We start from the raw sequence: 26,679 nt of genomic DNA, 5'->3' as shown, positions 1-26,679 counted from the left end.
TGTAGTGGTATGCTTTGATTTCTTCTTTTTTTATCTTTTATATATCTACTATAGGTTTTGCCTTGTGGTTACCATAAGGCTTACATTCATTTCAGTAGGATTAATATTTTCCTTTCTCAAAAACTTTACCTGATAAAGTTCTGACTAGGACTCATGGCCCACTATAGTTTGGACATAAGTTGTTTTTTTAAGGAAGGTGATTAAATTTTACTAATCTATATTATACCAACCATTTAAAAAATCCAACTGGCAGTTAATTTAACAGCATTCATGGATGCCACTGGGAAGCAGGGAAAAGATAGGGAAACGGAAGTTAAGAAAAAGACATACAGTCAGAAGACAGAAAAGAAAGGAAGAAAAAAATAAAATCGTATAGGGAAATGGTGAGATCACTGATAAGCTGGCACCTGTGGCTTCAGCATCCTGAAGCTTATTCCTGAGACAGCCCCCGAATGCCCTCTTGTGGCCGATAGTACATCTTTCCACGCCAACACACTAATAACAGAACTTCATTTAAAATGATAAAGCTACCTATGCCGATTGCGCTTCGCTTCTCTGCCCCTTCCCTCCTAACTGAGCAAAATTATCTCACCTAAATGAGCATTTCGTGCTGCATGCTGTTATTCTTAAAAGGCAAATCCTCTAGGGGTCCCTGTCACAAGTTAATTTGGTAATAGACAATCCTCCACATTCTCTAACCGAAAGAACCAGATTTCCATCCCAGGTACCTCAAGACAGCATCCCTACTTCTTTTTTCTGGAGATTGAGGCTAAGGCCCATGCCTCCCTGTGAACCAGTAGGATTTTTCTGAAGAAGCTTTGAACCTGACTAAACGCACATGGCCATATGCAACACACAAACGTTTCACCATGTATTTGATTGCCAGCTAAATGCCAGACCCCGGGGTACAGTGGAAAGCAAGAACAGACGCAGGGCCTTGCCTTCATGAAGTGGGGGTCTCAGCAAAGAGGTTACACGCCTACAAATGGAAACAGGTCGATTAACACCGTGAAAGAGATGAGAGGGGGTTTCTGTGAGGTAGACGAAGCTTCATTAACAACCTGGCAAACAAGAACGGGAAACGCATTCCAGGTGGAGGCAGCAACACCTTTTAACCTACGTTATCAGGTAACAGGGGTCCTATGTTCTCACGCTTGGTGAGGAATCTCCCATTGAGGAAAGAAAGAAAAATGAATCAAATGGGGAGTGGCGGGGTAGTGAGGGGATTTCTGGCTTTCATTTTAGGAGCCAGGGCCTGCTACCTTCGACCACCTGAGACCCCTCAGCGGGCGGGAAAGCCTTGACGCAGCCGGCGCGCGCCTTCCCTTGACGTTCTGGAGACGCCCCCACGCGCTCGGAATTCCACAGGGTTTGTGAGCGCCGCTCGGCCTAGCGCAGGCGCAGACAGGGAGCAGGGCCCGGTCGACCGCCATTGCACAACGCGGAGGACTAGCCTGGGGTCACTGGGATGCAGCGGCTCCTCCGCTGGTGCCTGCCCTGGCTTGGATTCCTGCTGGTTCGGTTTTCCAGTGAACTGAGCGACATCAGCAGTGCCAGGAAGCTGTGCGGCAGGTACTTGGTGAAAGAAATAGAAAAACTCTGTGGCCATGCCAACTGGAGCCAGTTCCATTTCGAGGAGGAAACCCCTTTCGCACGGTTGATTGCCCAAGCCTCAGAGAAGGTCGAAGCCTTCAGCCCCTACCAGTTCGAAAGCCCGCAAACCGCTTTCCCGGCCCGGGGAAGAGGCACAAACCCAGGTAAAAATCGAAACCGAAGGCATGTTTGTTCACCTCTGTATATTTCTTATTCCTGCCTTTGCTCTGCCAGAAGGTGAGCTTCCCCAGGAAGTGGAATTTGTACCTAGTACACAGCTTTTTAAAAAATTGTAAAAAACAGTGTATTGAAAATATACAAAACTTCAATGAAGCGCTTTTTGTTTTTAACTTAGAGGAAATAAATGTACACTTGTAAGTCTACATATTTATGTAAGAATGTTGTTCCTTTCTGGAGTGCCCGTCATCTGGCAAACTCCTTTTTGTCCTTCAAAGCCCAACGTAGGTATCATTTTCCCTGTGACGTCATCATTGACCTTTTCATAGCCAATAGCTCCAATGTCCTTTCTACCATAGTATCTAGCACGTAGTTCTATTTGACTGTCGTTACTGGCTACAGAATCAGCCCAACCTTGTAGAAGATAAAAATGCAGAGTATCTTGTTCAAAAAAGCAGGAAAGGGCCATGAAAATAAAGGTAGTAAAATATAAAACTGTTTTCCTTACTTGTCCGTATCCCCTGGTCACGTACCAGGAGATAGGCCTGGTCCATTCTCCTATCAGGCTTCATTTAAAAGTTTACGTACTTGTATTTCATTCACTTACAGTTTTAAAGGTAAATTTATTGAGAACAACAACGGAACAATTAAACCAAATGCAAGGTCTGTGTGACTACATAGATTTCAGTCCCATGAAGTCAGCCCTATATACCATACTATATTATAGGGACTATTTCATGCATATTTTTGTCTGAAATGCCTAGCAGATGGCCTAGCACATAGCATGTGTTTAATATGTGCTGAATTTATACTTAATGCTTTCAAGCAGTCTGCAGGAAGAATATTCTTGTTTCAGATTCACTGGTATCATCTTACTATGTTTTTACATTTTGTGACTAACATATTTTAGTTCCAGTATGATTTGTCATTTTAAAAGAAATTGCACTTTGTTTATAGTGTATCCATAGGAAGAGGATTACTGCCTTTTACAGTAATTAAGTTGATTTGATTTGGACAGATCTTGCAAAAGTGAGGATTTCTGAAATTAAGGAAATGAGTAAACTATCATGCCAAAAAGAGACCCTAATGTAGAGGACTGAAAAAAGTCAAACGGTGCACATTGTAGGCACTCATTAACTTTTTTGGAATGAATGAATAGACTTTATAAAATCACTGTTGCTGAGAGAATAAAAACTTTTAAAGACAGAAACCATGAGACTGATTCTTGCTCATTTTCAAAGCGGCCATCAAACTAACCCACATACAAACCTCACCTTGTCCTTCTGTTATAATGGAGGAAATGTCTTTCCCCAGTCTTCTACTTTTACTTTAGTTCAGTGACTCTCACGCTTTAATGTGTATATGAATCATTGGGGAATCCTGTTAATTTACAGGCTCTGAGTTAGTAGGCCTGGGGTGGGGCCTGAGATTTTTCGTTTTTAACTAGCTCCCAGGTGCTGCTAGTTGGTGGCCCACACTTTTGAGTAACAAGGTCCAGTTTACTGTCTCTCTCTCTCTCTTTTTTTTTTTTTTTAAACTCCTCTTTCTTATTCTTTTCTCCCAGGAGTGCAAGGAGAGCCTTCCCTTTCTGCTTTATGTTGGGTAGGCATTTCTCTCACATCAAATACTGTGCTCTCACTACCTGTGCTATAATACTATAGTCAAAATTTTATTTTTAGACCTCTAAGCTTGAGGCTGTTATTTAAAGAGAGGTTGGAATGCCTTTTCTCAACAAAGTGCTCTAAAGACAATTTTCTTAATAAAAATGTTCAACCTTAAAACTCAGCTTGTTAATGATCCCTTTGTTTTAAGTATTATTCACACTCCCCTGGAAGAATAAATGCCATTAATAATGAGCAGGAAGCTGCAATGAAACAAGACTTGTGGAAAATAAAAATGTATCTGACAATATTTGAAAATTGTTATACCCACAAAACCTGCTACTATGGAAACTATGTAAAAGACAGTTTGCTGAAGTGGAAATACTATGTAGCAGTAAAACCACAGTTGTATTGAAATATGTAGAGGAAGGAAAAATGGGTTAGGTTATCAATATGAATTGTATTATAATTTTAAAAATTATTCATCTATAAGGGGAGATGACATTTATTCTATCCTGTTAATTTCTAGGAAATAATTTAGAAGTTGCAGGGATGTATATGTTTCTAATATAGAATACATAATTATGCCATCATTTTTATATATGAATGTGGCTGGAAAGTTGATTACTTTTTATTTCACTTTTACCAGCAGGACAAGTTGTTGTGTTAGATCAAGTCAGTTGTCTGAAATTTTAATATCCTGATGATCTATTTGAGTCTGACACAGAAAAATATAATTTGCTACCCTGCTATTAAAAATGCTTTTTTTCAAAGCTACTTATACATAACTTGAATCTCTAATTGTGTGCTTCTTGTTAATGGACCCTGAAGGTAGAGGCAGTATCTCCAAGGTCTACCCCATAATGTGGCACCATGAAGTCGACATCATATTTCTAAATTACGACTATTGTGCTTCCCAGATATTAGTGCCAGGTGAAATCATTAATGTTTCAAAATCAGCTTTTCATAATCTGTAACCCCTATTCCAGTTAGCTTAATCATATTCCCGTATTCTTTTGTCTTCATGTCACAAATTCTTGTTTTTTTGTTTCTTTAGGTTTCAGATATCATCACAACTAGTCTGTAAAGGGCCCTTCTCTTTATATATTAGTTCAGCAAAATTTGAGTACCTATCATGTGTTAGGCATTCTTCTTGGTGCTTGGGATGTTAAACGGTGAAGGCTCCTACTCTCATGAAGCCTACAGAGTAGTAAAGATAGACAGTTAACATACGTAAATTATAATTTACAGAAGATGATTATCCTCACTTAGCCCGTTTCTCCACTCCCATTCTCCTCCTCTCCTTGGCAATTGTTGTAATGTGTTTATTATATATTTTTTGTTTTTATAAGTTTTTGCAAATTATGCATTCTTTCCTGTGCATATGTTTTTAAGATGTATCTAAAAGGCATTTAAGATCTATATCTTATTGTTGCCATGTGAACTTTTAGTCCATTGCTTCTAACTACTGCATAGTACTCATGTGCATTCCTCACATTTTAATGATTTATTCAGTTTTGAACACCTAACCTATATAGCCTTGAACTCCCTACCACTATAAATAACACTGCCATGAACATCATTGCATGTGTCCCCTTATGAACCTAGAAGTGTTTCTGGGATACACATCTAGAGTGGAATTGCTGTGTCATGAAGTATGTGTATGTTTAATTTGCTTGAGAAATGTCAGATTGCTCTTCAGCATGACTACACCAATGTAGAGTTGCACCACCAATCCTATGTCCTCATATCTATGTCAACAATTAGCATTATACAGTTATTAACTTTTACCAGTGTAATAGTCGTAAAATGACACTATATTTCTATTTTAACTTGCTCTGGGTCTGAACATCTTTTCATATACATGTTAGCCTTTTGGATTTTCTCTTAAAATTTCCTGTTTATATATTTTGCCCAATTCTTGTTGGAATTGTTATCATTTTCCAATTGATTTGTAGGAGTTAATCAAATCTAGATACAATAATAACTAGTTGTTGGTTTTAGATGTCACAAATATGTTCTCCCATTTTGACATCTGTCTATTGGTGTTGCTTGACAGAAAGCCTTAACTTTTATATAATTAGGCAGTAAGTGTTTTGCCTTATGTATTAGAGGTCCTTTTCTGTCCTTCTGTTAACTTTTCAGTTTTACTTTTCACATTAAGTCCTTAATTATTAGGCTAATTTTTAGTTCTGGTCCAGCTAGGAATATTACCTCAGTTTCTCAATAAGTCTTTTTTTCTCTACATAGGGAGCTAGTTTTCTGAACACTTTCTACTAATCAATTATTTTTCTTACTAATTTGTGGGATAACCATTACTGATAAGTTTGAGCTTCCTATTTTATTTAATTGGTATTTATTTAACCTTTTGTCATTATTATTTTTGATACTGTGACTCCATAAGATGTCATTTATCTGGCAGGTCAAGTCTTCAATATTTATTTTTTCCCTTAGGATTGACTAAGCTAAATCTTCAACCTTTATTCTTTCATATGTATTTAAAAGTTTGCTTATTGAATTTCTTTTTTAAAAATCCACATGGAATTTTATTTGGGATGTGTGGAATATTATCAGGGGAACCCGCCCCCAATATTTCAATGTAGGTTTTATTTTCCATAAGTGTCCACCGGCTGAGAAATAAAGAGAAGGAGTACAAAGAGAGCAATTTTACAGCTGGGCCGCTGGGAGTGACATCACATATCGGTAGGACTCTGATGCCCGCCTGAGCCTCAAACCAGCAAGTTTTTTATTAAGAGTTTCAAAAGGGGAGGAGGGGGTGTAAGAACAGAGAGTAGATCACATGCTTCAAAGTGCAAAGAGCAGAACTACTAATAAGGGTCTAACAAAGATGACATGCTTCTGAGGGAACAGGACAAATGGCAAAAGCAGAACTACTGATAAGGGTCCAATAAAGATCACAAGGGAAAGGGCAAAAGCAGAACTACTGATAAAGGTTTATGTTCAGTGGTGCACATATTGTCTTGATAAACATCTTAAATAACAGAAAACAGAGTTCGAGAGCAGAGAACCAGTCTGACCACAAATTTACCAGGGTGGAGTTTTTCCCCACCCTAGTAAGCCTGAGGGTACTGCAGGAGACCAGGGTGTATATCAGTCCTTATCTCAGCCGCATAAAACAGACATTACCAGAGTGGCTGTTTATAGACCTCCCCCCAGTAATGCATTCCTTTCCCAGGGTGTTAATACTAATATTCCTTACTAGGAAAAAGAATTTAGTGATATCTTCCCTACTTGCACATCCGTTTATAGGCTCTCTGCAAGAAGAAAAATATGGCTCTTTTTGCCCACCCCTGCAGACAGTCAGACCTTATGGTTGTCTTCCCTTGTTCCCTAAAAATTGCTGTTATTCTGTTCTTTTTCAAGGTGCTCTGATTTCTTATTGTTCAAACACACGTTTTACACTCAATTTGTACAGTTAACACAATTATCACAGTGGTCCTGAGGTGACATACATCCTCAGCTTACGAAGATAACAGGATTAAGAGATTAAAAACAGGCATTAGAAATTATAAAAGTATTATTTGGGAACTGATAAATGTCCATATTATAATAAAATCTTCACAATTTATGTTCCTCTGCCATGGCTCCAGCCGGTCCCTCCATTTGGGGTCCTTGACTTCCCACAACAGAATATATGCAGTAATTTGAAGAGGATTGACTTCTTTTTTTTCCTTCACCTTTTAAGTTCAGGGGTACATGTGCAAGATGTGTAGGTTTGTTACATAGGTAAATGTGTGTCATGGTGGTTTGCTGCACAGATCATCCTATCACCTAGATATTAAGCCCAACATCCATTAGCTTTTCCTCCTGATACTGTCCCTTCCCCCAGGGCCCCTGTCTGGCAGGCCCCAGTGTGTGTTTTCCCCCACGTGTCCATGTGTTCTCATCATTCAGTTCACACTTACAAGTGAGAACATGTGGTGTTTGGTTTCCATTCCTGTGTTAGTTTGCTGAGAATGATGGTTTCCAACTCCATCCATGTCCCTGCAAAGGACATGATCTCATTCTTATTTATAGCTGCATAGTATTCCATGGTGTGTATGCACCAAGTTTTCTATATCCAGTTTATCATTGGTGGGCATTTAGGTTGATTCCATGTCTTTGCTATTGTGAATAGTGCTGCAATGAACATCTGCTTGCATGTATCTTTATAACAGAATGATTTACATTCCTTTGGGTATATACCCAGTAATGGATTCCTGGGTCAAATGGTATTTCTGCCTCTAGGTCTTTGAGAAATCACCACACTGTCTTCCACAATGGTTGAACCCCACCAACAGTGTAAAAGTGTTCCTTTTTCTCCACAACCTTGCCAGCATCTGTTGTTTTTTAACTTTAATAATAGCCATTCTGACTGGCATGAGATGGTATCTCATTGTAATCTTGATTTGCATTTCTCTAGTGATCAGTGATGTTGAGCTATTTTTTATGTTTGTTGGCCACATATATGTCTTCTTTTGAGAACTCTCTGTTCATGTTCTTTGCCCACTTTTTAATGGGGTTGTTTTTTTCTTGTAAATTTGTTTAAGTTACTTATAGGTGCTGGATATAGACGTATAGATTGCAGAAATTTTCTCCCATTCTGTAGGTTGTCTGTTCACTCTCATGATTTTTTTTTTTTTTTTTTTGCTGTGCGGAAGCCCTTTAGTTTAATTAAATCCCATTTGTCAATTTTTCATTTTGTTGCAATTGCTTTTGGTGTTTTTGTTTTGAAATCTTTGCCTGTGCCTGTGTCTTGAATGCTGTTGCCTAGATTTTCTTCTAAGGTTTTTATGGTTTTGGGTTTTACATAAGTCTTTAATCCATCTTGAGTTAATTTTTGTGTAGAGTGTAAGGAAGGGGTCCGGTTTCAATTTTGAGCCTACAGCTAGCCAATTCTTCCAGCACCTTTTAATAAATAGAGAATTCTTCCCTCACTGCTTGTTTTTGTCAGGTTTGTCCACGATCGTATGGTTGTAGGTGTGTGGTGTGTGGTTTTGAGTCCTCTATTCTGTTCCATTGGTCTATGTATCTGTTCTTGTACCAGTACCATGCTGTTGTGGTTACTGTAGCCTTGTAGTATAGTTTGAAGTTGGGTAGTGTGATGCAGAAAACCACAGAGATGGTGGCTGCCTCTCCCCACAGGAGTTTTGACCCAGAGTGAGATCAGAGCTCTGTCTGTATAACCCTGGCTGGAGTGGCTGAAGCCTCCACATGGAGGTCCTGCCCAGTGAAGAGTAATGGATCAGTGTCCTGCTTAAAGAAGCAGTCTGGCCACAATCTGCCAAAGCAGCTGTACTGCCTTCTGGGAAACCCTTTCTCATGCCAACCGGCAGGCTGCAACAGCTGAATAAAGGGAACCGTAGAGATGGCGGCAGCCCCTCCTCCCCAGGAGCTTAGTCCTAGGGAGAGATCACTGCTCTGTCCCTGTAACCCTGGCTGGAGTGGCTGAAGCCCCTACAAGGAGGTCTCACCCAGGGAGGAGGAATGGATTGGGGTCCCATTTAAAGCAGCAGTCTGAGCGTAGTGGCTCACGCCTGGAATCCTGGCACTTTGGGAGGCCAAGGCGGGCAGATCACTTGACATCAGGAGTTCGAGACCAGCTTGGCCAACATGGCAAACCCTGTCTCTACTAAAAATACAAAAATTAGCTAGTCATGGTGGCACATGCCTGTAATCCCAGCCACTCAGGAGGCTGAGGCAGGAGAATCGCTTGAACCTGGGAGGTGGAGGTTACAGTGAGCCAAGATCATGCCACTGTACTCCAGCCTGGGTGACAGAGCGAGGCTCCATCTCAAAAAAGAAAAAGAAGAAAAAAAAAAAGAAGCAGTCTGGCACAGCAGCTGTGCTGTGTTGTGGGGTACCTTCCTCCTCCGGACTCTTTGGATTCTCCAAAGCCGGGGGTTTGGAAGGGCTGAGTTGACCTTTCCCAGAGATGCCAGCTGCCCCTCCTCTCAGGAACTCCGCCCCGTTTCAGGTGGACTCCAGCTTTTGCCTTGGCTGGCTGGAATTCCAAATCAGGTCTTAACTTGTGAGGTGCTGTGGAAGTGGGATGTGCAGAACAACTGCTTGGCTCCCTGGATTCAGCCCCCTTCCTTGGGATAAGCACTGTCATATATCTCACCTTGCCAGGATCCCGGGGCCAGACTCTGTAAAACTCCCAGGCCTCATTGTGTGCCTGAGCGTCTGCTGCGCTGAGACTACATACAGCTCTGTGTATCACACCCAAGGCCCTAGTGGCATGGGCTCACAATGGGATCTCCTGATCTGCAAAGATCTGGGATCAAAGATGGGATTTCCTGATCTGGGTTTCAGAGATCTCTGGGGGAAATGTGATTTCCCGGGCGGGGTGGCACAATCACTCACCACTTTCTTTGGCTGAGGGTGAGATTCCTTTGGCTCCCTGCTGTTCGTTGGTGGGCCATTCATTGCTCCACCCTGCATTTCTTCATTCTCTCTGGGTCAAGTCATTTGCCTAGTCAGTCCCAGTGTGAGAACCTGGATATTTCAGTTGAAGGTGCTGAATTCACTCTTTAATTCCTCTCCCTGAGTGCCACGGATCACAGCTGCATCTAATTGGCCATCTTGTGCACCCAACTCCCCCCTATTGACCTCTTTATTACATAAAGTCATCCTAATCAAAGTCATGAAATTACTTATATTCTATTATGATTTTGAAGTTTTCTTTATGGAAACTTTTACTGTATCATTGGTTAAGTTCATGCTTAATACTTTTTTTCTTTAGCTATGATAAATACCTGTGAATTATATTTACTAGTTAGTGACTTGGCTAGAGAAATGCAACTTACTTTTATAGGTTGATCTTTATCCAGCAACCATTCTGAACTATCTTCATAGTTCTAATAGTTTGTTGGTTCTATAGGTTTTTTATCATTTGAAAATGATGGTTATATCAATTTCTTTCTAAACTTATACCATTTCTTTTTGCTTTAATTTCTTGTTTTGTTCCCAAGCTTAAAGGGCATGCATTTATTTATTTTTTATTTTTTTATTATTATTTATTATTATTATGCTTTAAGTTTTAGGGTACATGTGCACAATGTGCAGGTTTGTTACGTATGTATCCATGTGCCATGTTGGTGTGCTGCACCCGTTAACTCGTCATTTAGCATTAGGTATATCTCCTAATGCTGTCCCTCCCCCCTCCCCCGACCCCACAACAGTCCCTGGTGTGTGATGTTCCCCTTCCTGTGTCCATGTGTTCTCACTGTTCAATTCCCACCTATGAGTGAGAACATGCGGTGTTTGGTTTTTTGTCCTTGTGATAGTTTGCTGAGAATAATGGTTTCCAGTTTCATCCATGTCCCTACAAAGGACATGAACTCATCATTTTTTATGGCTGCATAGTATTCCATGGTGTATATGTGCCACATTTTCTTAATCCAGTCTATCCTTGTTGGACATTTGGGTTGGTTCCAAGTCTTTGCTGTTGTGAATAGTGCCACAATAAACATATGTGTGCATGTGTCTTTATAGCAGCATGATTTATAGTCCTTTGGGTATATCCCCAGTAATGGGATGGCTGGGTCAAATGGTATTTCTAGTTCTAGATCCCTGAGGAATGGCCACACTGACTTCCACAATGGTTGAACTAGTTTACAGTCCCACCAAGAGTGTAAAAGTGTTCCTATTTCTCCACATCCTCTCCAGCACCTGTTGTTTCCTGACTTTTTAATGATCGCCATTCTAACTGGTGTGATATGGTATCTCATTGTGGTTTTGATTTGCATTTCTCTGATGGCCAGTGATGATGAGCATTTTTTCATGTGTTTTTTGGCTGCATAAATGTCTTCTTTTGAGAAGTGTCTGTTCATGTCCTTCTCCCACTTTTTGATGGGGTTGTTTGTTTTTTTCTTGTAAATTTGTTTGAGTTCATTGTAGATTCTGGATATTAGCCCTTTGTCAGATGAGTAGGTTGTGAAAATTTTCTCCCATTCTGTAGGTTGCCTGTTCACTCTGATGGTAGTTTCTTTTGCTGTGCAGAAGCTCTTTAGTTTAATTAGATCCCATTTGTCAATTTTGGCTTTTGTTGCCATTGCTTTTGATGTTTTAGACATGAAGTCCTTGCCCATGCCTATGTCCTGAATGGTATTGCCTAGGTTTTCTTCTAGGGTTTTAATGGTTTTAGGTCTAGCATGTAAGTCTTTAATCCATCTTGAATTAATTTTTGTACAAGGTGTAAGGAAGAGATCCAGTTTCATTGTAAATAGGGCTGAACTTTATTAAGGTCTTCTTTTGGCATACTTTTGCTTAGTTTTATGATTTTTTCTTTTATTAAACAAATACTCATTGGGTACCTACTAAGCATCCAGGCACAATTTTAGAATCTTGGGAATATGTCAGTGGACAAAACAGACAAAGATCAAAGGCTTTATGGAGCTTTGTTAAGTAATAAATGTAATAAGTAAATATCAGAAGGTAGTAAGAGCTACAGAAAAATGAAAAATAAAACAGGATAAGGGAGATAAACAGAGGAAGGAGTTGAAAGCTGGGGTATAGTATTAAACAGTGTGATAAGGGTAGACCAATTATTGAAAAGGTGAGATTTGAAAAGAAGTGGTAAGGGAATTATCCAAGTGGATATCTGGAGAAAGGGCATTTATGCAGAGGAAATAGTGGAGCAGAGGCCCTTCTGCGTGATGTATACAGGGAATAGCAAAGAAGCCAAGTGTGATTGGAGCAGAGAAAATGAGGAAAGTAGTAGAAGATAAGGTAGGAGAGGTAATAGGCAGACGTGATAAAATAGGGTATTTTAGGCCAGTAATCCCCAACCTTTTTGGTACCAGGGACCAGTTTCATGGAAGACAATTTTTCCTTGGACCACGGAGGGGAATGATTTTCAGATGGTCCAAGCACATTACATTTATTGTGAACTTTATTTCTATTACTATTACATGGTAATGTGTAATGAAATAATGATACAACTTACCATAATGTAGAATCAGTGGGAGCCCTGAGCTTGTTTTCCTGAAACCAGATGGTCCCATCTGGGGGTGATGGGAGACAGCGATAGATCATCAGGCATTAGATTCTCATAAGGAGCATGCAACCTAGATCCCTGGCATGCGCAGTTCACAATAGGGTTCACACTCCTATAAGAATCGAATGCTGTCCCTGATCTCACAGGAGGTGGAGCTCAGGTGATAAGGCGAGCAATGGGGAGCAGCTGTAAATATAGATGAAACTTTGCTTGCTTGTCTGCCCACTGCTCACCTCCTGCCATGTGGCCTGGTTCCTAACAGGCCATAGACCAGTTAAGTCCCCAGGGGTTGGGGACCCCCTGTTTGAGATCATTTTGAAGACTTTGTTTTGGGGTGATGCAAGGAGTCATTAAGATTTTTGAGCAGAGAAGTGACATAATTGACATTTTAAATGGATCACTCTGATAACTGTGTTGAGAATAGACTATAGAAAGGCAAGAGTAGAAACAGAGAGGCCTGTTAGGGAGGGTCTTAGATGAGGATGATAGAAGTGAAGACAGTGAAAACTGTTAAATTCTAGTTATACATGGGCCATACTTGATGTGAGATACGAGGAAGAGAAATCAAGAATATCTCCATGGCCAGACGCGATATCTCACACCTGTAATCCCAGCACTTTGGGAGGCCGAGGTGGGTGGATCATGAGTCAGGAGATCGAGACCATCCTGGCTAACACGGTGAAACCCTGTCTCTACTAAAAAATACAAAAAATTAGCTGAGCATGGTGGTGGGTGCCTGTAGTCCCAGCTACTCGGGAGACTGAGGCAGGAGAATGGTGTGAACCTGGGAGGCGGAGCTTGCAGTGAGCCGAGATAATGCCACGGCACTCCAGCCTGGGTGACAGAGCGAGACTCTGTCTCAAAAAAAAAAAAAAAAAAAAAAAAGAATGACTCCAAAACATTGTTGATTCTAAAGTTTTGTATGTGGACCACCTGGAAGGGTGGGATTGTCATAAATGAGATAAGAAAGGCCTCAAAGTGGAACCGGTTTGGAAGACAGTATCAGTAGTTCAGTTTTGGACATGTTGAATTTCGTGGAGTTTTAAACAATGTTGAGTTTGAAATATTAATGTGGAGATGTTGGGTAGGAAGTAAGGTATATAAATCTGGAGTTTGAAAGAGTAATCTTGTTTGCAGACAGAAGTTCAAGAGTCATAGGTAGATACATAATTTTTTGAGCTGTAAGACTAGAGGTGATCACCAGAATAGTAAGTATATATAGAAAATAGTACAAAGAACTGAGTCCTCAGAAACACCAACAATAAAAAGTTGGGGAGTGAGAGCTTGTAAAGGAAACAGAAAAGGGACAACTACTTAGGTTGGAAGAAAAGAGTGTGATATCATGGAAACCAAATGATGAAAGTATGTCAGGAAGAGGTGTATTTGATAAATCAGTTAAGATGTGAATGGCTGTTGAATTTAGCAATATGTTTGTGACCTTCATAAGAGAAGTTTCGGTAGAGGGATTAAACGCAAGTCTGATTAGAGTGGGTTTAAGACAGTGAGAGAAGAGGAACAAGTTAGTAAATATAGAAAACTCTATGAAGGAGTTTTGTTACAGAAAAGAGAAAATAAATACAATGGTAGCTGGCAGGGTAAGTGGGGCCAAAGGAAATGTGTTTGGGTTTGTGTGTGTGTTTGTTTTTATAAGTGGGAGAAGTAAGTTTTCTGATAAGAGTGGTTCAATAGAAGTTAAAAACTGATGAAGAATACGGAGAAGAATTGCTGGAGTAGTGCCCTAGGGTAGGCAAGAGGAGATGAGATGTAATACGTAAGTACAGAAATTGGCTTTAGAGTGTATAGTCGTCTGTAGAAATAGGTAGAAAGGGAGAGTATATGGATGTACCTGTTAAGAGATGAATTTAAAAATTTGGCAAAGGGAGTCGATGCAAGTTCTTTTTCAGATTGCTTCAATTTTCTCCTGAAGTAGAAAGCAAATCCAGCTGTGATTGAGGATGGGCATCTATTAACATGGTAAACTACTTTGATAGGTTTTGTGATCTTGACCTATCCTTGTGTTTCTGGGATGAACCCTTTCATTCTTTTTTTTTTTAATTTTACTTTTAAGTTCAGCAGTACATGAGCAAGATGTGCAGGTTCATTACATAGGTAAACGTGTGCCATGGTGGTTTGCTGTGCCTATCAACCCATCACCTAGGCATTAAGCCTAGCATGCATTAGCTATTTTTCCCAATGCTAGCCCTCCCCCAACCCCACCCTCTGACAGGCCCCATGGTGTGTTATTTGCCTCCCCATGTTCATGTGATCTCATTGTTCAGCTCCCACTTATAAGTGAGAACTTGTGGTGTTTGGTTTTCTCTTCCTGCCTTAGTTTGCTGAGGATAATGGCTTCCAGCTCCATCCATTTCCCTGCAAAGGACATGATCACATTCCTCTTTATGGCTACATAGTATTCCATGGTGTATATGTACCACATTTTCTATGTCCAGTCTATTATTGATGGGCATTTGGATTGAATGCATGTCTTTGCTATTGTGAATAGTGCTGCAATGAACATATGCATCTTTGTAATAGAATGATTTATATTCCTTTGGGTATATACCCAATAATGGTATTGCTGGGTCAAATGGTATTTCTGGTTCTAGATCTTCGAGGAATCACCACACTGTCTTCCACAATGGTTGAACTAATTTACATTCCCACCAACAGTGGGGATTAGTTCCTATTTCTCTGCAACCTCAAAAGCATCTGTTGTTTCTTGACTTTGTAATAATTGCTATTCTGACTGTTGTGAGATAGTATCTCATTGTAATTTTGATTTGTATTTCTCTAATGATCAGTGATGTTGAGCTTTTTTTTCAAATGTCTGTTGGCTGCATGAATGCCTTCTTTTAAGAAATGTCTTTTCATGTCCTTTGCCCACTCTTTTTTTTTTTCTTTTGAGGTGGAGTCTTGCTTTGTCACCCAGGCTAGAGTGCAGTGGCATGATCTCGGCTCACTGCAACCTCTGCCTCCTGGGTTCAAGCAATTCTCCTTCCTCAGTCTCTCGAGTAGCTCGGACTACACACACGCGCTGCCACACCCAGCTAATTTTTGTACTTTTAGAAGTGATGGGATTTCACTACATTGGCCAGACTGGTCTTGAACTCCTGACCTCAGGTATCTGCCCACCTCGGCCTCCCAAAGTGCTGGGATTACAGGCATGAGCCACTGCACCTGGCCTGCCCACTCTTTAAGCAGGTTGTTTGTTTTTCCTGGTAAATTTGTTTAAGTTCCTTGTAGATTCTGGATATTAGACCTTTGTTAAATGGATAGATTGCAAAAATTTTCTCCCACTCTATAGGTTGTTCACTCTGATGATAGTTTCTTTTGCTGTGCAGAAGTTCTTTAGTTTAATTAGATCTCATTTATCATTTTAGGCTTTTGTTGCAATTGCTTTTGATGATTTTGTCATGAAATCTTTGCCCATACCTATGTTGTGAATGGCATTGCCTAGATTTTCTTCCAGGGTTTTTATGTTTTGGTTTTACATTTAAGTCTTTAATTCAGCTTGAGTTAATTTTTCTGTAAGTTGTAGGGAAGTGGTCCAGTTCTCCTAGCGCCATTTATTAAATAGGGGATCCTTTGCCCATTGCTATTTTTTGTCAGGTTTGTCCAAGATCAGATGGTCATGGATGTGTGGCCTTATTTCTGAGGGCTGGAACAGAAATTCTATTGATTTATGTGTCTGTTTTTGTAACAGTACCATACTGTTTTGGTTACTGTACCCTTGTAGTATAGTTTGAAGTCCAGTAACGTGATGCCTCCCTTCAGCTTTGTTCTTTTTGCTTAGGATTGTCTTGGCTATTCGAGCTCTTTTGGTTCCATATGAGTTTTTAAATAGTTTCTTCTAATTCTGTGAAGAATGTCAATGGTAGTTTGATGGCGATAGCATTGAATCTATAAATTACTTTGGGCGAGATGGCCATTTTCGCTTCCTTCCTTCTTTCTTTTCCTTTCCTTTCCTTTCCTTTCCTTTTTCCTCTCCTGTCTCCTCTCCTGTCTCCTCTCCTCTCTCCTCTCCTCTCTCCTCTCCTCTCCTCTGTGGCCCGGGCTGGAGTACACTCGGCTCACTGCAGACTCCCTGTGTCCAGCTCTCGTGATTCTCCTGCCCTGCCCTGCGGGCTGCCTGGGATTGCCGGCACGCGCCACCACCCCTCCCTGGTTTTTCTCCTTTGGCTGGAGGCGCAGTTTCGCCATGTTGGCCAGGCTGCTCTCCAGCTCCTGACCTGGAGTGGTCTGCCCGCCTCGGCCTCCCGAGGTGCTGGGACTGCAGATGGAGGCTCGCTCACTCGGTGCTTGGTGTTGCCCGGGCTGGAGTGCGGTGGCATGGTCTTGGCTCGCTGCAGCCTCCGCCTCCCAGCCGCCTGCCTTGGCCTCCCAGGGTGCTGGGATTGCAGCCTCTGCCCGGCCGCCGCCCCGTCTGGGAGGTAGGGAGCGTCTCTGCCTGGCCGCCATCGTCTGGGTTAGGAGGAGCTCCTCTGCCCGGCTGCCCATCGTCTGGGAGGTGAGGAGCGCCTCTGCCCAGCCGCCACCCCATCTAGGAAGTGAGGAACATCTGTGCCTGGCCGCCCATGATCTGGGATGTGAGGAGCGCCTCTGCCCGGCTGCCCATCGTCTGGGATGTGAGGAGCGACTCTGCCCGGCCGCCCCCCTCTGGGAAGTGAGGAGCACCTCTGCCCCGCCGCCCCATCTAGGAAGAAGTGAGGAGCGCCTCTGCCCTGCTGCCCCGTCTGGGAAGTGAGGAGCGCCTCTGCCCGGCCGCCCTGTCTGGGAAGTGAGGAGGCCTCTGCCTGCCGCCCATCATCTGGGAAGAAGTGAGGAGTGCCTCTGTGCAGCCGCCCCGTCTGGGAAGTGAGAAGCGCCTCTGCCCGGCCGCCCCTTCTGGGAAGTGAGGAGCGCCTCTGCCCGGCCGCCCCTTCTGGGCTGTGAGGAGCGCCTCTGCCCAGCCGCCCCGTCTGGGATGTGAGGAGAGCCTCTGCCCGGCCGCCCCTTCTGGGATATGAGGAGCGCCTCTGCCCGGCCGCCCCGTCTGGGAAGTGAGGAGCGCCTCTGCCTGGCCACTCATCGTCTGGGATGTGAGGAGCGCCTCTCCCCAGCCGCCCCGTCTGGGAGGTCTACCCAGAGGCCAGAAGCAATGTGGGGGCTGGACGTGGTGGCTCACGCCTGTAGTCCCAGTACTCTGGGAGGCCGAGGTGGGTTGATCATTTGGGGCTAGGAGTTTGAGACCAGCCTGGCCAACATGGCGAAACATATGAAAAATACAACTGACAAACCAACCAACCAACCCAGCGACAACAAAACAGGTCTACCCTGGAGTCATACTCTAATTTTTTCCGTTTTCCTCCCTTTCTGATCCTTTATCCCACTTTCTTTTTCTTCCTCTTCCTTCTCCTTCTTCTTTGTCAAATAGAGGATTGAGTTATTATCATTGATCCATACAAAGTCCCTCTCTCATTTATTTTCTTTAATTCCCACCCCCCATTTCTATTCCCCATCTTCCCATGTGCAACCTTCCTAATATGTTTGATATGCATCTTTTTGTTTGTATGTACTTTTAGAAAATGTTTATTGTTTTGTGTGCAAAAAAAAATTAAAAAAAAAAAGATGGCCATTTTCACGATATTGATTCTTCCTATCCATGAACGTGGAATTTTTTTTGTTTGTGTGCCCTCTCATTTCCTTGAGCAGTGGTTTGTAGTTCTCCTTGAAGAGGTCCTTCATGTTCCTTGCTAACTGTATTTATAGATATATTCTCTTTGTAGCAATTGTGAATAGGCGTTCATTAATAATTCAGCTCTCTGCTTCCTTGTTATTGGTATACAGGAATGCTTGTGACCTTTGCACATCGATTTTGTATCTTGAGACTTTGCTGAATTTGCTTATCAGCTTAAGAAACTTTTGAGCTGAGACGATGGTGTGTTCTAGATGGGGTGTCTATGTTTGCATGTCGTCTGCAAACAAAGACAATTTGGCTTCCTCTCTTCCTATTTGAATACCCTTTATTTCTTTCTCTTGCCTGATTGCCTTGGCCAGGACTTCAGATACTATGTTGAATAGGAGTGATGAGAGAGGGCATCCTTAACTTGTGCCAGTTTTCAAGGGAATGCATCCAGCTTTACCCATTCAGTATGATATTTGGCTGTGGGTTTGTCATAAATGGCCATTATTTTGAGGTATGCTCCATCAACACCTGATTTATTGAGAATTTTTAACATGAAGGGATGTTGGATTTTATGGAAGATCTTTTCTGCATCTATTGAAATAATCTTGTGGTTTTTGTCTTTAGATATGTTTATGTGATTAATTACATTTATTGATTTTGTGTATTTTGAACCACCCTTGCACCCTGGAGATGAAGCCACCTTGATCGTGGCAGATAAGCTATTTGATGTGCTGCTGTATTTGGTTTGCCAGTATTTTATTGAGGATTTTTACATTGGTGTACTTCAGGAATATTGGCCTGAAGTTTTTTTGTTTTTGTTATCTCTGTCAGGTTTTGGTATCAGGATGATGCTGGCCTCATAGAATGAGTTAGGGAGGAGTTCCTTCTTTTTGATTGTTTGGAATAGTTTCAGAAGAAATAATAACAGCTCCTCTTTGTACTTTTGGTAGAATTCAGCTGTGAATCCATCTGGTCCTGGGTTTTTTTTTTGTTGGTAGACTATTTATTACTGCCTCAATTTCAGAACTTGTTATTAGTCTATTTAGGGATTCAACTTCTTCCTGGTTTAGTCTTGCGGGGGTGTATGTGTTCAGGAGTTTATCCATTTCTTCTAGATTTTCTGGTTTATTGGTATAGAGGTGTTTATAGTATTATCTGATGGTTGTTTGTATTTCTATAGGGTCAGTGGTGATATCCCCTTTATCATTTTTATTGTGTCTATTTGATTCTTCTTTCTTTATTAGCCTATCCAGCAGTCTATTTTATTAATTTTTCCAAAAAAAAAAAGCTCCTGGAATCATTGATTGTTTGAAGGGTTTTTCGTGTCTCTATCTCCTTCAGTTCTGCTCTAAGCTTGGTTATTTGCTCTCTAGTTTTGGGGTTTGTTTGCTGTTGGTTCTCTAGTTCTTTTAGTTGTGACGTTAGGGTGTTGATTTGAGATCTACCTTTTTGATGTGGGCATTTAGCGCTATAAGGTTTCCTGTTAAGACTGCTTTACCTATGTCCCAGAGATTCTGATACGTTGTCTCTTTGTTCTCATTGATTTCAGAGAACTTCTTGATTTCTGCCTTAATTTTATCATTTACCCAGGAGTCACTCAGGAACAGGTTGTTGAATTTCCATGTACTTGTGTGGTTTTGAGTGAGTTTCTTTTTTTTTTTTTTTTTGAGTGAGTTTCTTAATCTTGAGTTCTAATTTGATTGTGCTGTGGTCTTAGAGACTGTTTGTTATGATTTCAGTTCTTTTGCATTTGCTGAGGAGTGTTTTACTTCCAATTATGTGATTTGCCATGTGGCACCAAGAAGAATCTATATTCTGTTGTTTGGGGTTGGAGAGTTCTGTAGATATCTATCAAGTCCGTTTGATCCAGAGTTGAGTTCAAGTCCTAAATATCTTGGTTAATTTTCTGTCTCAACGATCAGTCTCATGTTGACAGTGGAGTGTTAAAGTCTCCCACTATTATTGTGTAGGAGTCTAAGTCTCTTCGTAGGTCTCTGAGAACTTGTTTAATGAATCTGGGTGCTCCTGTATTGGGTGCATATATATTTAGGATAGTTAGCTCTTCTTATTGAATTGACCTGTTTACCATTGTGTAATGCTCTTCTTTGTCTTTTTTATCTTCGTTGGTTTAAAGTCTGTTTTGTCAGAAACTAGGATTGCAACCCTTGCTGTTTTCTGTTTTCCATTTGCTTAGTAAATTTTCCTCCATACTTTATTTTGAGTCTATGTGTGTCTTTGCATGTGAGATGAGTCTTTTGAATTCAGCCCACCAATGGATCATGACTGTTTATCCAGCTTGCCCTCTCTGTCTTTTAATTGGGGAAGTTAGCCCATTTACATTTAAGGTTAATATTGTTATGTGTGAATTTGATCCTGTCATCATGATGCTGGCTGGTTATTTTTCAGACTTGTTTATATAGTTGCTTCATAGTTTCACTGGTCTGTGTACTTCGGTGTGTTTTTGTAGTGGCCGATAATGGTTTTTTTCCTTTCCGTATTTACTGCTTCCTTCAAGAGCTCTTGCAAGGCAGGTCTGGTGGTGATGAATTCCCTCAGAATTTGCTTGTCTGGAAGATACTTTATTTCTTCTTTGCTTATGAAGCTTAGTTTGGCCAGATACAGTATTCTAGGTTAGAAATTATTTAAGAATATCTGCTGGGTGCAGTGGCTCATGCCTGTAATCCCAGCACTTTGGGAGGCCAAGGCAGGTGGATCACCTGAGGTCAGGAGTTTGAGATCAGCCTGGCCAACATGGCGAAACCCTGTCTTTACTAAAAATACAAAATTAGCTGGGCATGGTGGTGCATGCCAGTAATCCCAGGGACTTGGGAGGGTGAGGCAGGAGAACCGCTTGAACCCTGGAGGCTGAGGTTGCAGTGAGCTGAGATGATGCCGTTGTACTCCAGCCTGGGTGACAAGAGTGAAACTCCATCTCAAAAAAAAAAAAGAATATCAAATAAATATTGGCCCCCCGTCTCTTCTGGCTTATAGGGTTTCCACTGAGAGGCCTGCTGTTAGTGTGATGGGCTTCTCTCTATAGGTGACTCGACCTTTCTCTCTGGCTGCGCTTAACATTTTTTCCTTCATTTCAACCTTGGGGAACTGATGATTATATGTCACTGGGCTGATCTTCTCATGAAGTATCTTAATGGGGTTCTCTGGATTTCCTGAATTTGAATTTTGGCCTGTCTTGCTAGTTTGGGGAAATTCTCCTGGATCATATCTTGTAGTGTGTTTTCCAACTTGTTTCGGTTCTCCCCATCTCGTTCAGGTGCCCCTATTAGTTGTAGGTTCAGTCTTTTAAGATAATCCCATAGTTCTCAGAGGTTTTATTCATTCCTTTTCATTCTTTTTTCTCTAATCTTGTCTGCCTGCCTTATTTCAGCAAGATAGTCTTCAAGCTCTGATATTTTTTCTTCTACTTGGTCTATTCAGCTACAAACTTCAAACCTGTGTTTGCATCGTGAAGTTCAGGTTACTTGTCTTCCTCTCTAAACTGGTTATTCTTGTTAGCAGATCCTTTAATGTTTTATCATGGTTCTTAGCTTCTTTGCAACAAGTTAGAACATACACTTTTAGCTCAGGGATGTTTGTTATTATCCATCTTTTGAAGCCTACTTCTGTCAATTTATCTATCCCTGACTCAGCCCAGTTCTGTGCCCTTTCTGGAGTCATGTTACGATCATTTGGAGGAGAAGAGGCACTCTTGCTTTTTGAGTTTCCAACATTTTTGCATTGGTTATTTCTCATCTTCATGGGTTTATCTACCTTTGCTCTTTGAGGCCAATGACCTTTGGATGGGGTTTTTGTGAGGTCTTTCTTGTTTATGTTGTTGTTGCTCCCTCTTTGTTTTTTATTTTAGCAGTAGGGCCACTCTTCCATAGGGTTGCTGCAGTTTGCTGGGAGTCCATTCCACACTTTATTCACCTTGGTTTCTTCCACCCCTGGAGGTATCACCAGTGGAGGCTGCAGACCAGCAAAGATGGCAGGCTGCTCCTTCCTCTGAGAACTTTGTCCCAGAGGGGCGCTGACCTGATGCCAGCGGAACACTCCTGTTGGGAGGTCTCACCCAATTTGGAGGAATAGGATCAGGGACCCACTTAAATAAGCAATCTGGCTGCCCCTTGGTGGAGTGGGTGTGCTGTGCTGGGAGAAATCTCCCTCTCCAGAGCCAGTAGGCAGGAAAGACTAAGATGGCTGATCCACGATAGCGCAGCCAACCCTCCTCCTAGAGCCTCTTCTCAGGGATATCAGAGTTCTATCCATAAACCCTCCACTGGGGATGCCAAAATTCCCACAGGGAGGCCCTGCTCCGTGAGGGGGAATGGATTGGAGTCCCACCTAAAGAAGCAGTCTGGCCACAAACTGTCCCAGCCGCTGTGCTGTGCTGTGGGGGAATTGCTCCCCATCCAAACTGCACTGGCATCATGGTAGGGGGAAACTGTGGACTGCTGAAGACGCGGTAATGGTAGTTGCCTCTTCCCCCCCGGGAACTCGTGGTCTCAGTGCCTGCTCGAGTGCCACCCACCTGAGCAGCCACCATCAGTCTGCACAGCTTAATGCTTGGAACCCAAGGCCCTGGTGGCATGGGCTCATGAAGGGACCTCCTGATCCCCAGGTAGCAAGGATTCGTGGTAAAAGCATGGTTTTCAGGGAGGGGTAGCACAATCCCTCACTGCCTCCCTTGGCTGGGGAAGGGAGCTCCCTTTGCCCCGTGTGGCTCCCAGGTGGGCCCTAGCTCCACTCTGCTTTTCCTCGCTCTCTGTGAGTCACGCCAACCTCCTAGTCAGTCTCAATGAGAGAACATTGGTAACTCAATTGAAGATGCAGAAGCTACTTGCCATTTTCATCCTTTTTGGTGGGAGTGGCAGAGCAAAGGTGTTTCTATTCAGCCATCTTGGCTGCTCCCCCGAACCGTTTTTTAATATATTTGTAAAACATGTTTATGGATTCAGTTAACTAATATTTAGGAGTTTGAAATCAACATTTGAAAGTGAAATGAGTTTTTAAATATTTTAAAATCTCATATTGTTCTTATCTAGTTTTGGAATAAAGATTATGCCAGCTTCATAAAATGAGCTGGGCAGCTTTTGCTCGTTTTCTGGAACAACTTGTATATTATTAGAATTTACTGTTTTTTTTTTTTAAATAAGTGGAACCACTCATATCTGTGTTTTTTTGAAGGCGATAACTCTGACTACCCTTTTCATTTCTTTGAATATTGTTGGTACACTTAGGTTTTCTGTGTCATTGTGTACCAGTTAAGGCATCTTGTATTTTTCTAGGAATTCATCCACTTAATCTTTATTTTTAAATGTATAAGCATTCATAATATTTATTTTAAAACTTGGCTGTATTTACTTATTTCTTTTTTTCTGCTGTATTTTATTCATTTCCATCTTTTTGTTCCTGATTAGTCTGGATAGAGTTCTATCTTATTCTTTTAAACAAGCAACTTTTTAATTAAATAAAAAGTTATTAAAGAGTGCTCTAATAGGCCTCTAACTGCAAAGGACATAGATTCACCTAAATAACCTCAAGATAAAAGGAGTTATTATAAAAACAAACTATAGAAGTGGACCTATAAAGACTTTGTAAAGCCTAAGAAATCATATTAGCTCTAAAAAAACAAAAACAAAAACAAAAATCTTCTGCCTTCCTCTCTCTCTGTGAATCTTTTCCCTGTATTTATGTTCCTTTATGACTTTAGCTTGTCATGACAAACCTCATAGAATCCTTTTAGCTTTGGTTCTCACTAACTCATTTTTTTCTCATTACTTCTTAGTTCTAGTTTCAACCTGAGGAAATCTGATTGGGTCGATTCATGTTTTTCACATGACATGGATTGCTAGCCATTGTGACAGATTGGTTTCTTTTGGGTCAGGTGCCAACTTCCAGTTTGTTCAACAGTGGCTAGAGGGTGGAGTCACATGGTTCAGAACATGGCTGCCTAAGAGCTGGCTCTACATTAGAAACTATTGGCAAATATATCCTCCTAGAAGGTACTGTAGATGAGCAAGGGCCATAATGGAAGTACAATACGTCTTCAAATAATTACCTTCTAGAGTTATTTTGGTTTCCAGTATCCAGTATTGCTAAGTGAGTTAAGAGCAGTGTAACAGTGACAATCAGTTCATTGTACCTAGAGCATATTACCACTTCTCTATTTCTTTATATTTTAATAAAGAACAAAATGGTTTCTATTGCTCAGTTATAAGATGTGCGTAAGAAGAGAAATTATCAAATTTGAAAATAGGGAAAGGATTTGAATAGACATTTCTTCAAAGAGGATATATAATAAGCATATGAAAAGATGCTTAACATCATTACCCATGAGGTAAATACGAATCAAAACTACAGTGAGCTACCACTGTGCATACGTGGGGATAATTATAATCAAAAAATGGAAAATGTCAAGTTTTGATGGGGATGTGGAAAAACTGGAACTCTACTGTACCGGTGCTGGGATTGAAAAATTGTGCAGCCACTGTGGAAAAGTTTGGCAGTTCCTCAAAACATTAAACAAATTTATATCATGCACTGTTCCATCTCTAGGTTACACCCCAAAGAATTCAAAATATATGTTCACACAAAAACTTGTGCGTGAATGCTCATAGCAGCACTATTCTTTTTTTTTTCTTTTTTGAGATGGAATCTTGCTCTGTCACCTAGAGTGGAGTGCAGTGGCACTATCTCGGCTCTCTGCAACTTCTTCCTCCCGTGTTCAAGTGATTCTCATGCCTCAGCATCCCAAGTAGCTGGGATTACAGGCGTGCATCACCACGCTTGGCTAATTTTTTGTGTGTTTTTAGTAGAGACAGGGTTTCGCCATGTTGGCGAAGCTGGTATTGAACTCCTGACCTCAAGTGATCCATCCACCTCAGCCTCCCAGAGTGCTGGGATTGCAGGCATGAGCCACCACGCTGGGCCATCAGCACTATTCATAATGACCAAAAAGTGGAAACCACTCAAATGTCCATCAATTGATAAATGGATAAACAAAATGTGGAATATCCACACGTTGGAAAACTATTCAGCCATAAAAAGATACAGGCTACAATGTAGGTGAACCTTGAAAACATTATGCTAAGTGAAAGAAACCAGACACAAAAGGTCATGTATTGTATGCTTTCATTTATATGAAATATATGGAATAGGCAAATCCATAGAAACAGAAGGTAGGTTGGTGATTGCCAGGGGATAGTGGGAGAGGGAAATGGAAATGACTGCTAATGGGCATAGGTTTCTTTTTGGATACAGATGTTCTGGAATTAGATTTATAGTTTTACAACCCTGTGAATATACTAAGACCCACTGAATTGTATTCTTTAAAATGACTAATTTTATGGCATGTGAATGATATCTCAATTTAAATTGTTAATACAAAAATGTACAAAGGCGTACAGCCTTTTAATAGGAAAACACTACACCTACTTTAGTTAAAAATAAATATTGCTTTTGACTAACCATACTTTCCATTCTTTAAGATGTGATTACTTGTTTTTTCATAATTAGCTGATTTTACTGTTCCAATATTAAATTTTCATCTAAAGGAAGATTTTAATAAAGGAGCATTTCTTTTCTTCTCTCTCAACAGTGTCTACTTCTTGGGAAGAAGCAGTAAACAGTTGGGAAATGCAGTCACTACCTGACTATCAGGATAAAAAGGGATATTCACCCCTTGGTAAGACAAGAGAATTTTCTTCATCACATAATATCAATCTATATATTCATGAGAATGCAAAATTTCAGAAGAAAAGTAGAAACAAAATTAAAACCTTAGGCAATTTGTTTTGGGGGAATCATCCCCAAAGAAAACGCAGAGGATATTCGGAAAAGTGTTGTCTTAAAGGATGTACAAAAGAGGAACTTAGCATTGCATGTCTTCCATATATTGATTTTAAAAGGTTAAAGGAAAAAAGATCATCACTTGTAACTAAGATATACTAACCATCATAGAATTTTTTCTAACCTAATAAAAGCTTAATACATTTATTTTACTCTATTTTTATTTTTTTATAATTGTGCGTATAAGTGATATGCTGTGAAAAATGTCTGAATGTACTTGCAAGCACTTGACCATACCTTATAGTGGTAATAGGTATCTTAGTATTTTCTTTGGTGACTCTGTTGTTTTCCTTAGTTTTCATATGCTTTTTGAAGATGTTTCTGGAGATGGTTTGATGCATGCAGACATCTAAGAGTTACCTCTTCACTTGTCATTATGGTTGAAACTCTCTTAAGCTGTATTTTAAGAAGGATTATGGAGCCTTCTGCTTTCCATCTGTATGACACACAAACTGATGCCCATGACTGTTAGGCTTATACTTACTCCAAAATGCCGACCCATCTGTCCCACCAACTTAAAAATAACAAATAAACTACCATTCCTGGTAGAAGCCATTGTACTGTAATAGTAGTTACACTTCTAATTCCTTGAGTTTTATTATACTAGTCAGTTTCTCTTCACAATTTCTACTGAGAACTTAAAAGAGAGTTTAGTGAATCTAAACTAAAATCTCTCCAAGATACCCTGTCTTTGCTTGGAAGGTACTGATATAATCTGAATCAACATATAAATCTCAATGTTTGAGAAATCTGTAGAAAAGATTCTTAAAGCGTGGTCCCTTACCAAATCGGCA

The 26,679-nt window shown here is 40.9% G+C and overlaps 1 protein-coding gene across 1 annotated transcript; it reads left to right on the top strand.

Moving 5' to 3' along the window:
• The first annotated feature begins 1,431 nt into the window (after positions 1-1,431).
• Positions 1,432-26,111, top strand: INSL6 (insulin like 6). Its single transcript, XM_003273888.3, has 2 exons — positions 1,432-1,757; positions 25,635-26,111. Exons 1-2 carry the CDS (start codon positions 1,469-1,471, stop codon positions 25,985-25,987), a joined length of 642 nt encoding a protein of 213 aa, XP_003273936.2. The 5' UTR covers positions 1,432-1,468; the 3' UTR covers positions 25,988-26,111.
• Positions 26,112-26,679: the final 568 nt, after the last annotated feature.

This window comes from Nomascus leucogenys, chromosome 1a (genome assembly GCF_006542625.1).
Source record: "Nomascus leucogenys isolate Asia chromosome 1a, Asia_NLE_v1, whole genome shotgun sequence".
Classification (NCBI taxonomy): domain Eukaryota; kingdom Metazoa; phylum Chordata; class Mammalia; order Primates; family Hylobatidae; genus Nomascus; species Nomascus leucogenys.
Note: the sequence above shows the minus strand (reverse complement) of the source record. Positions and strands in the feature narration are given on the sequence as shown.

Coding starts and splice junctions, on each gene's coding strand:
- INSL6 (XM_003273888.3), top strand. CDS start 1,469: ATGCAGCGGCTCCTCCGCTGGTGCCTGCCCTGGCTTGGATTCCTGCTG. Junction 1,758..25,634: donor GGGAAGAGGCACAAACCCAG/GTAAAAATCGAA, acceptor CTCTCTCAACAG/TGTCTACTTCTTGGGAAGAA.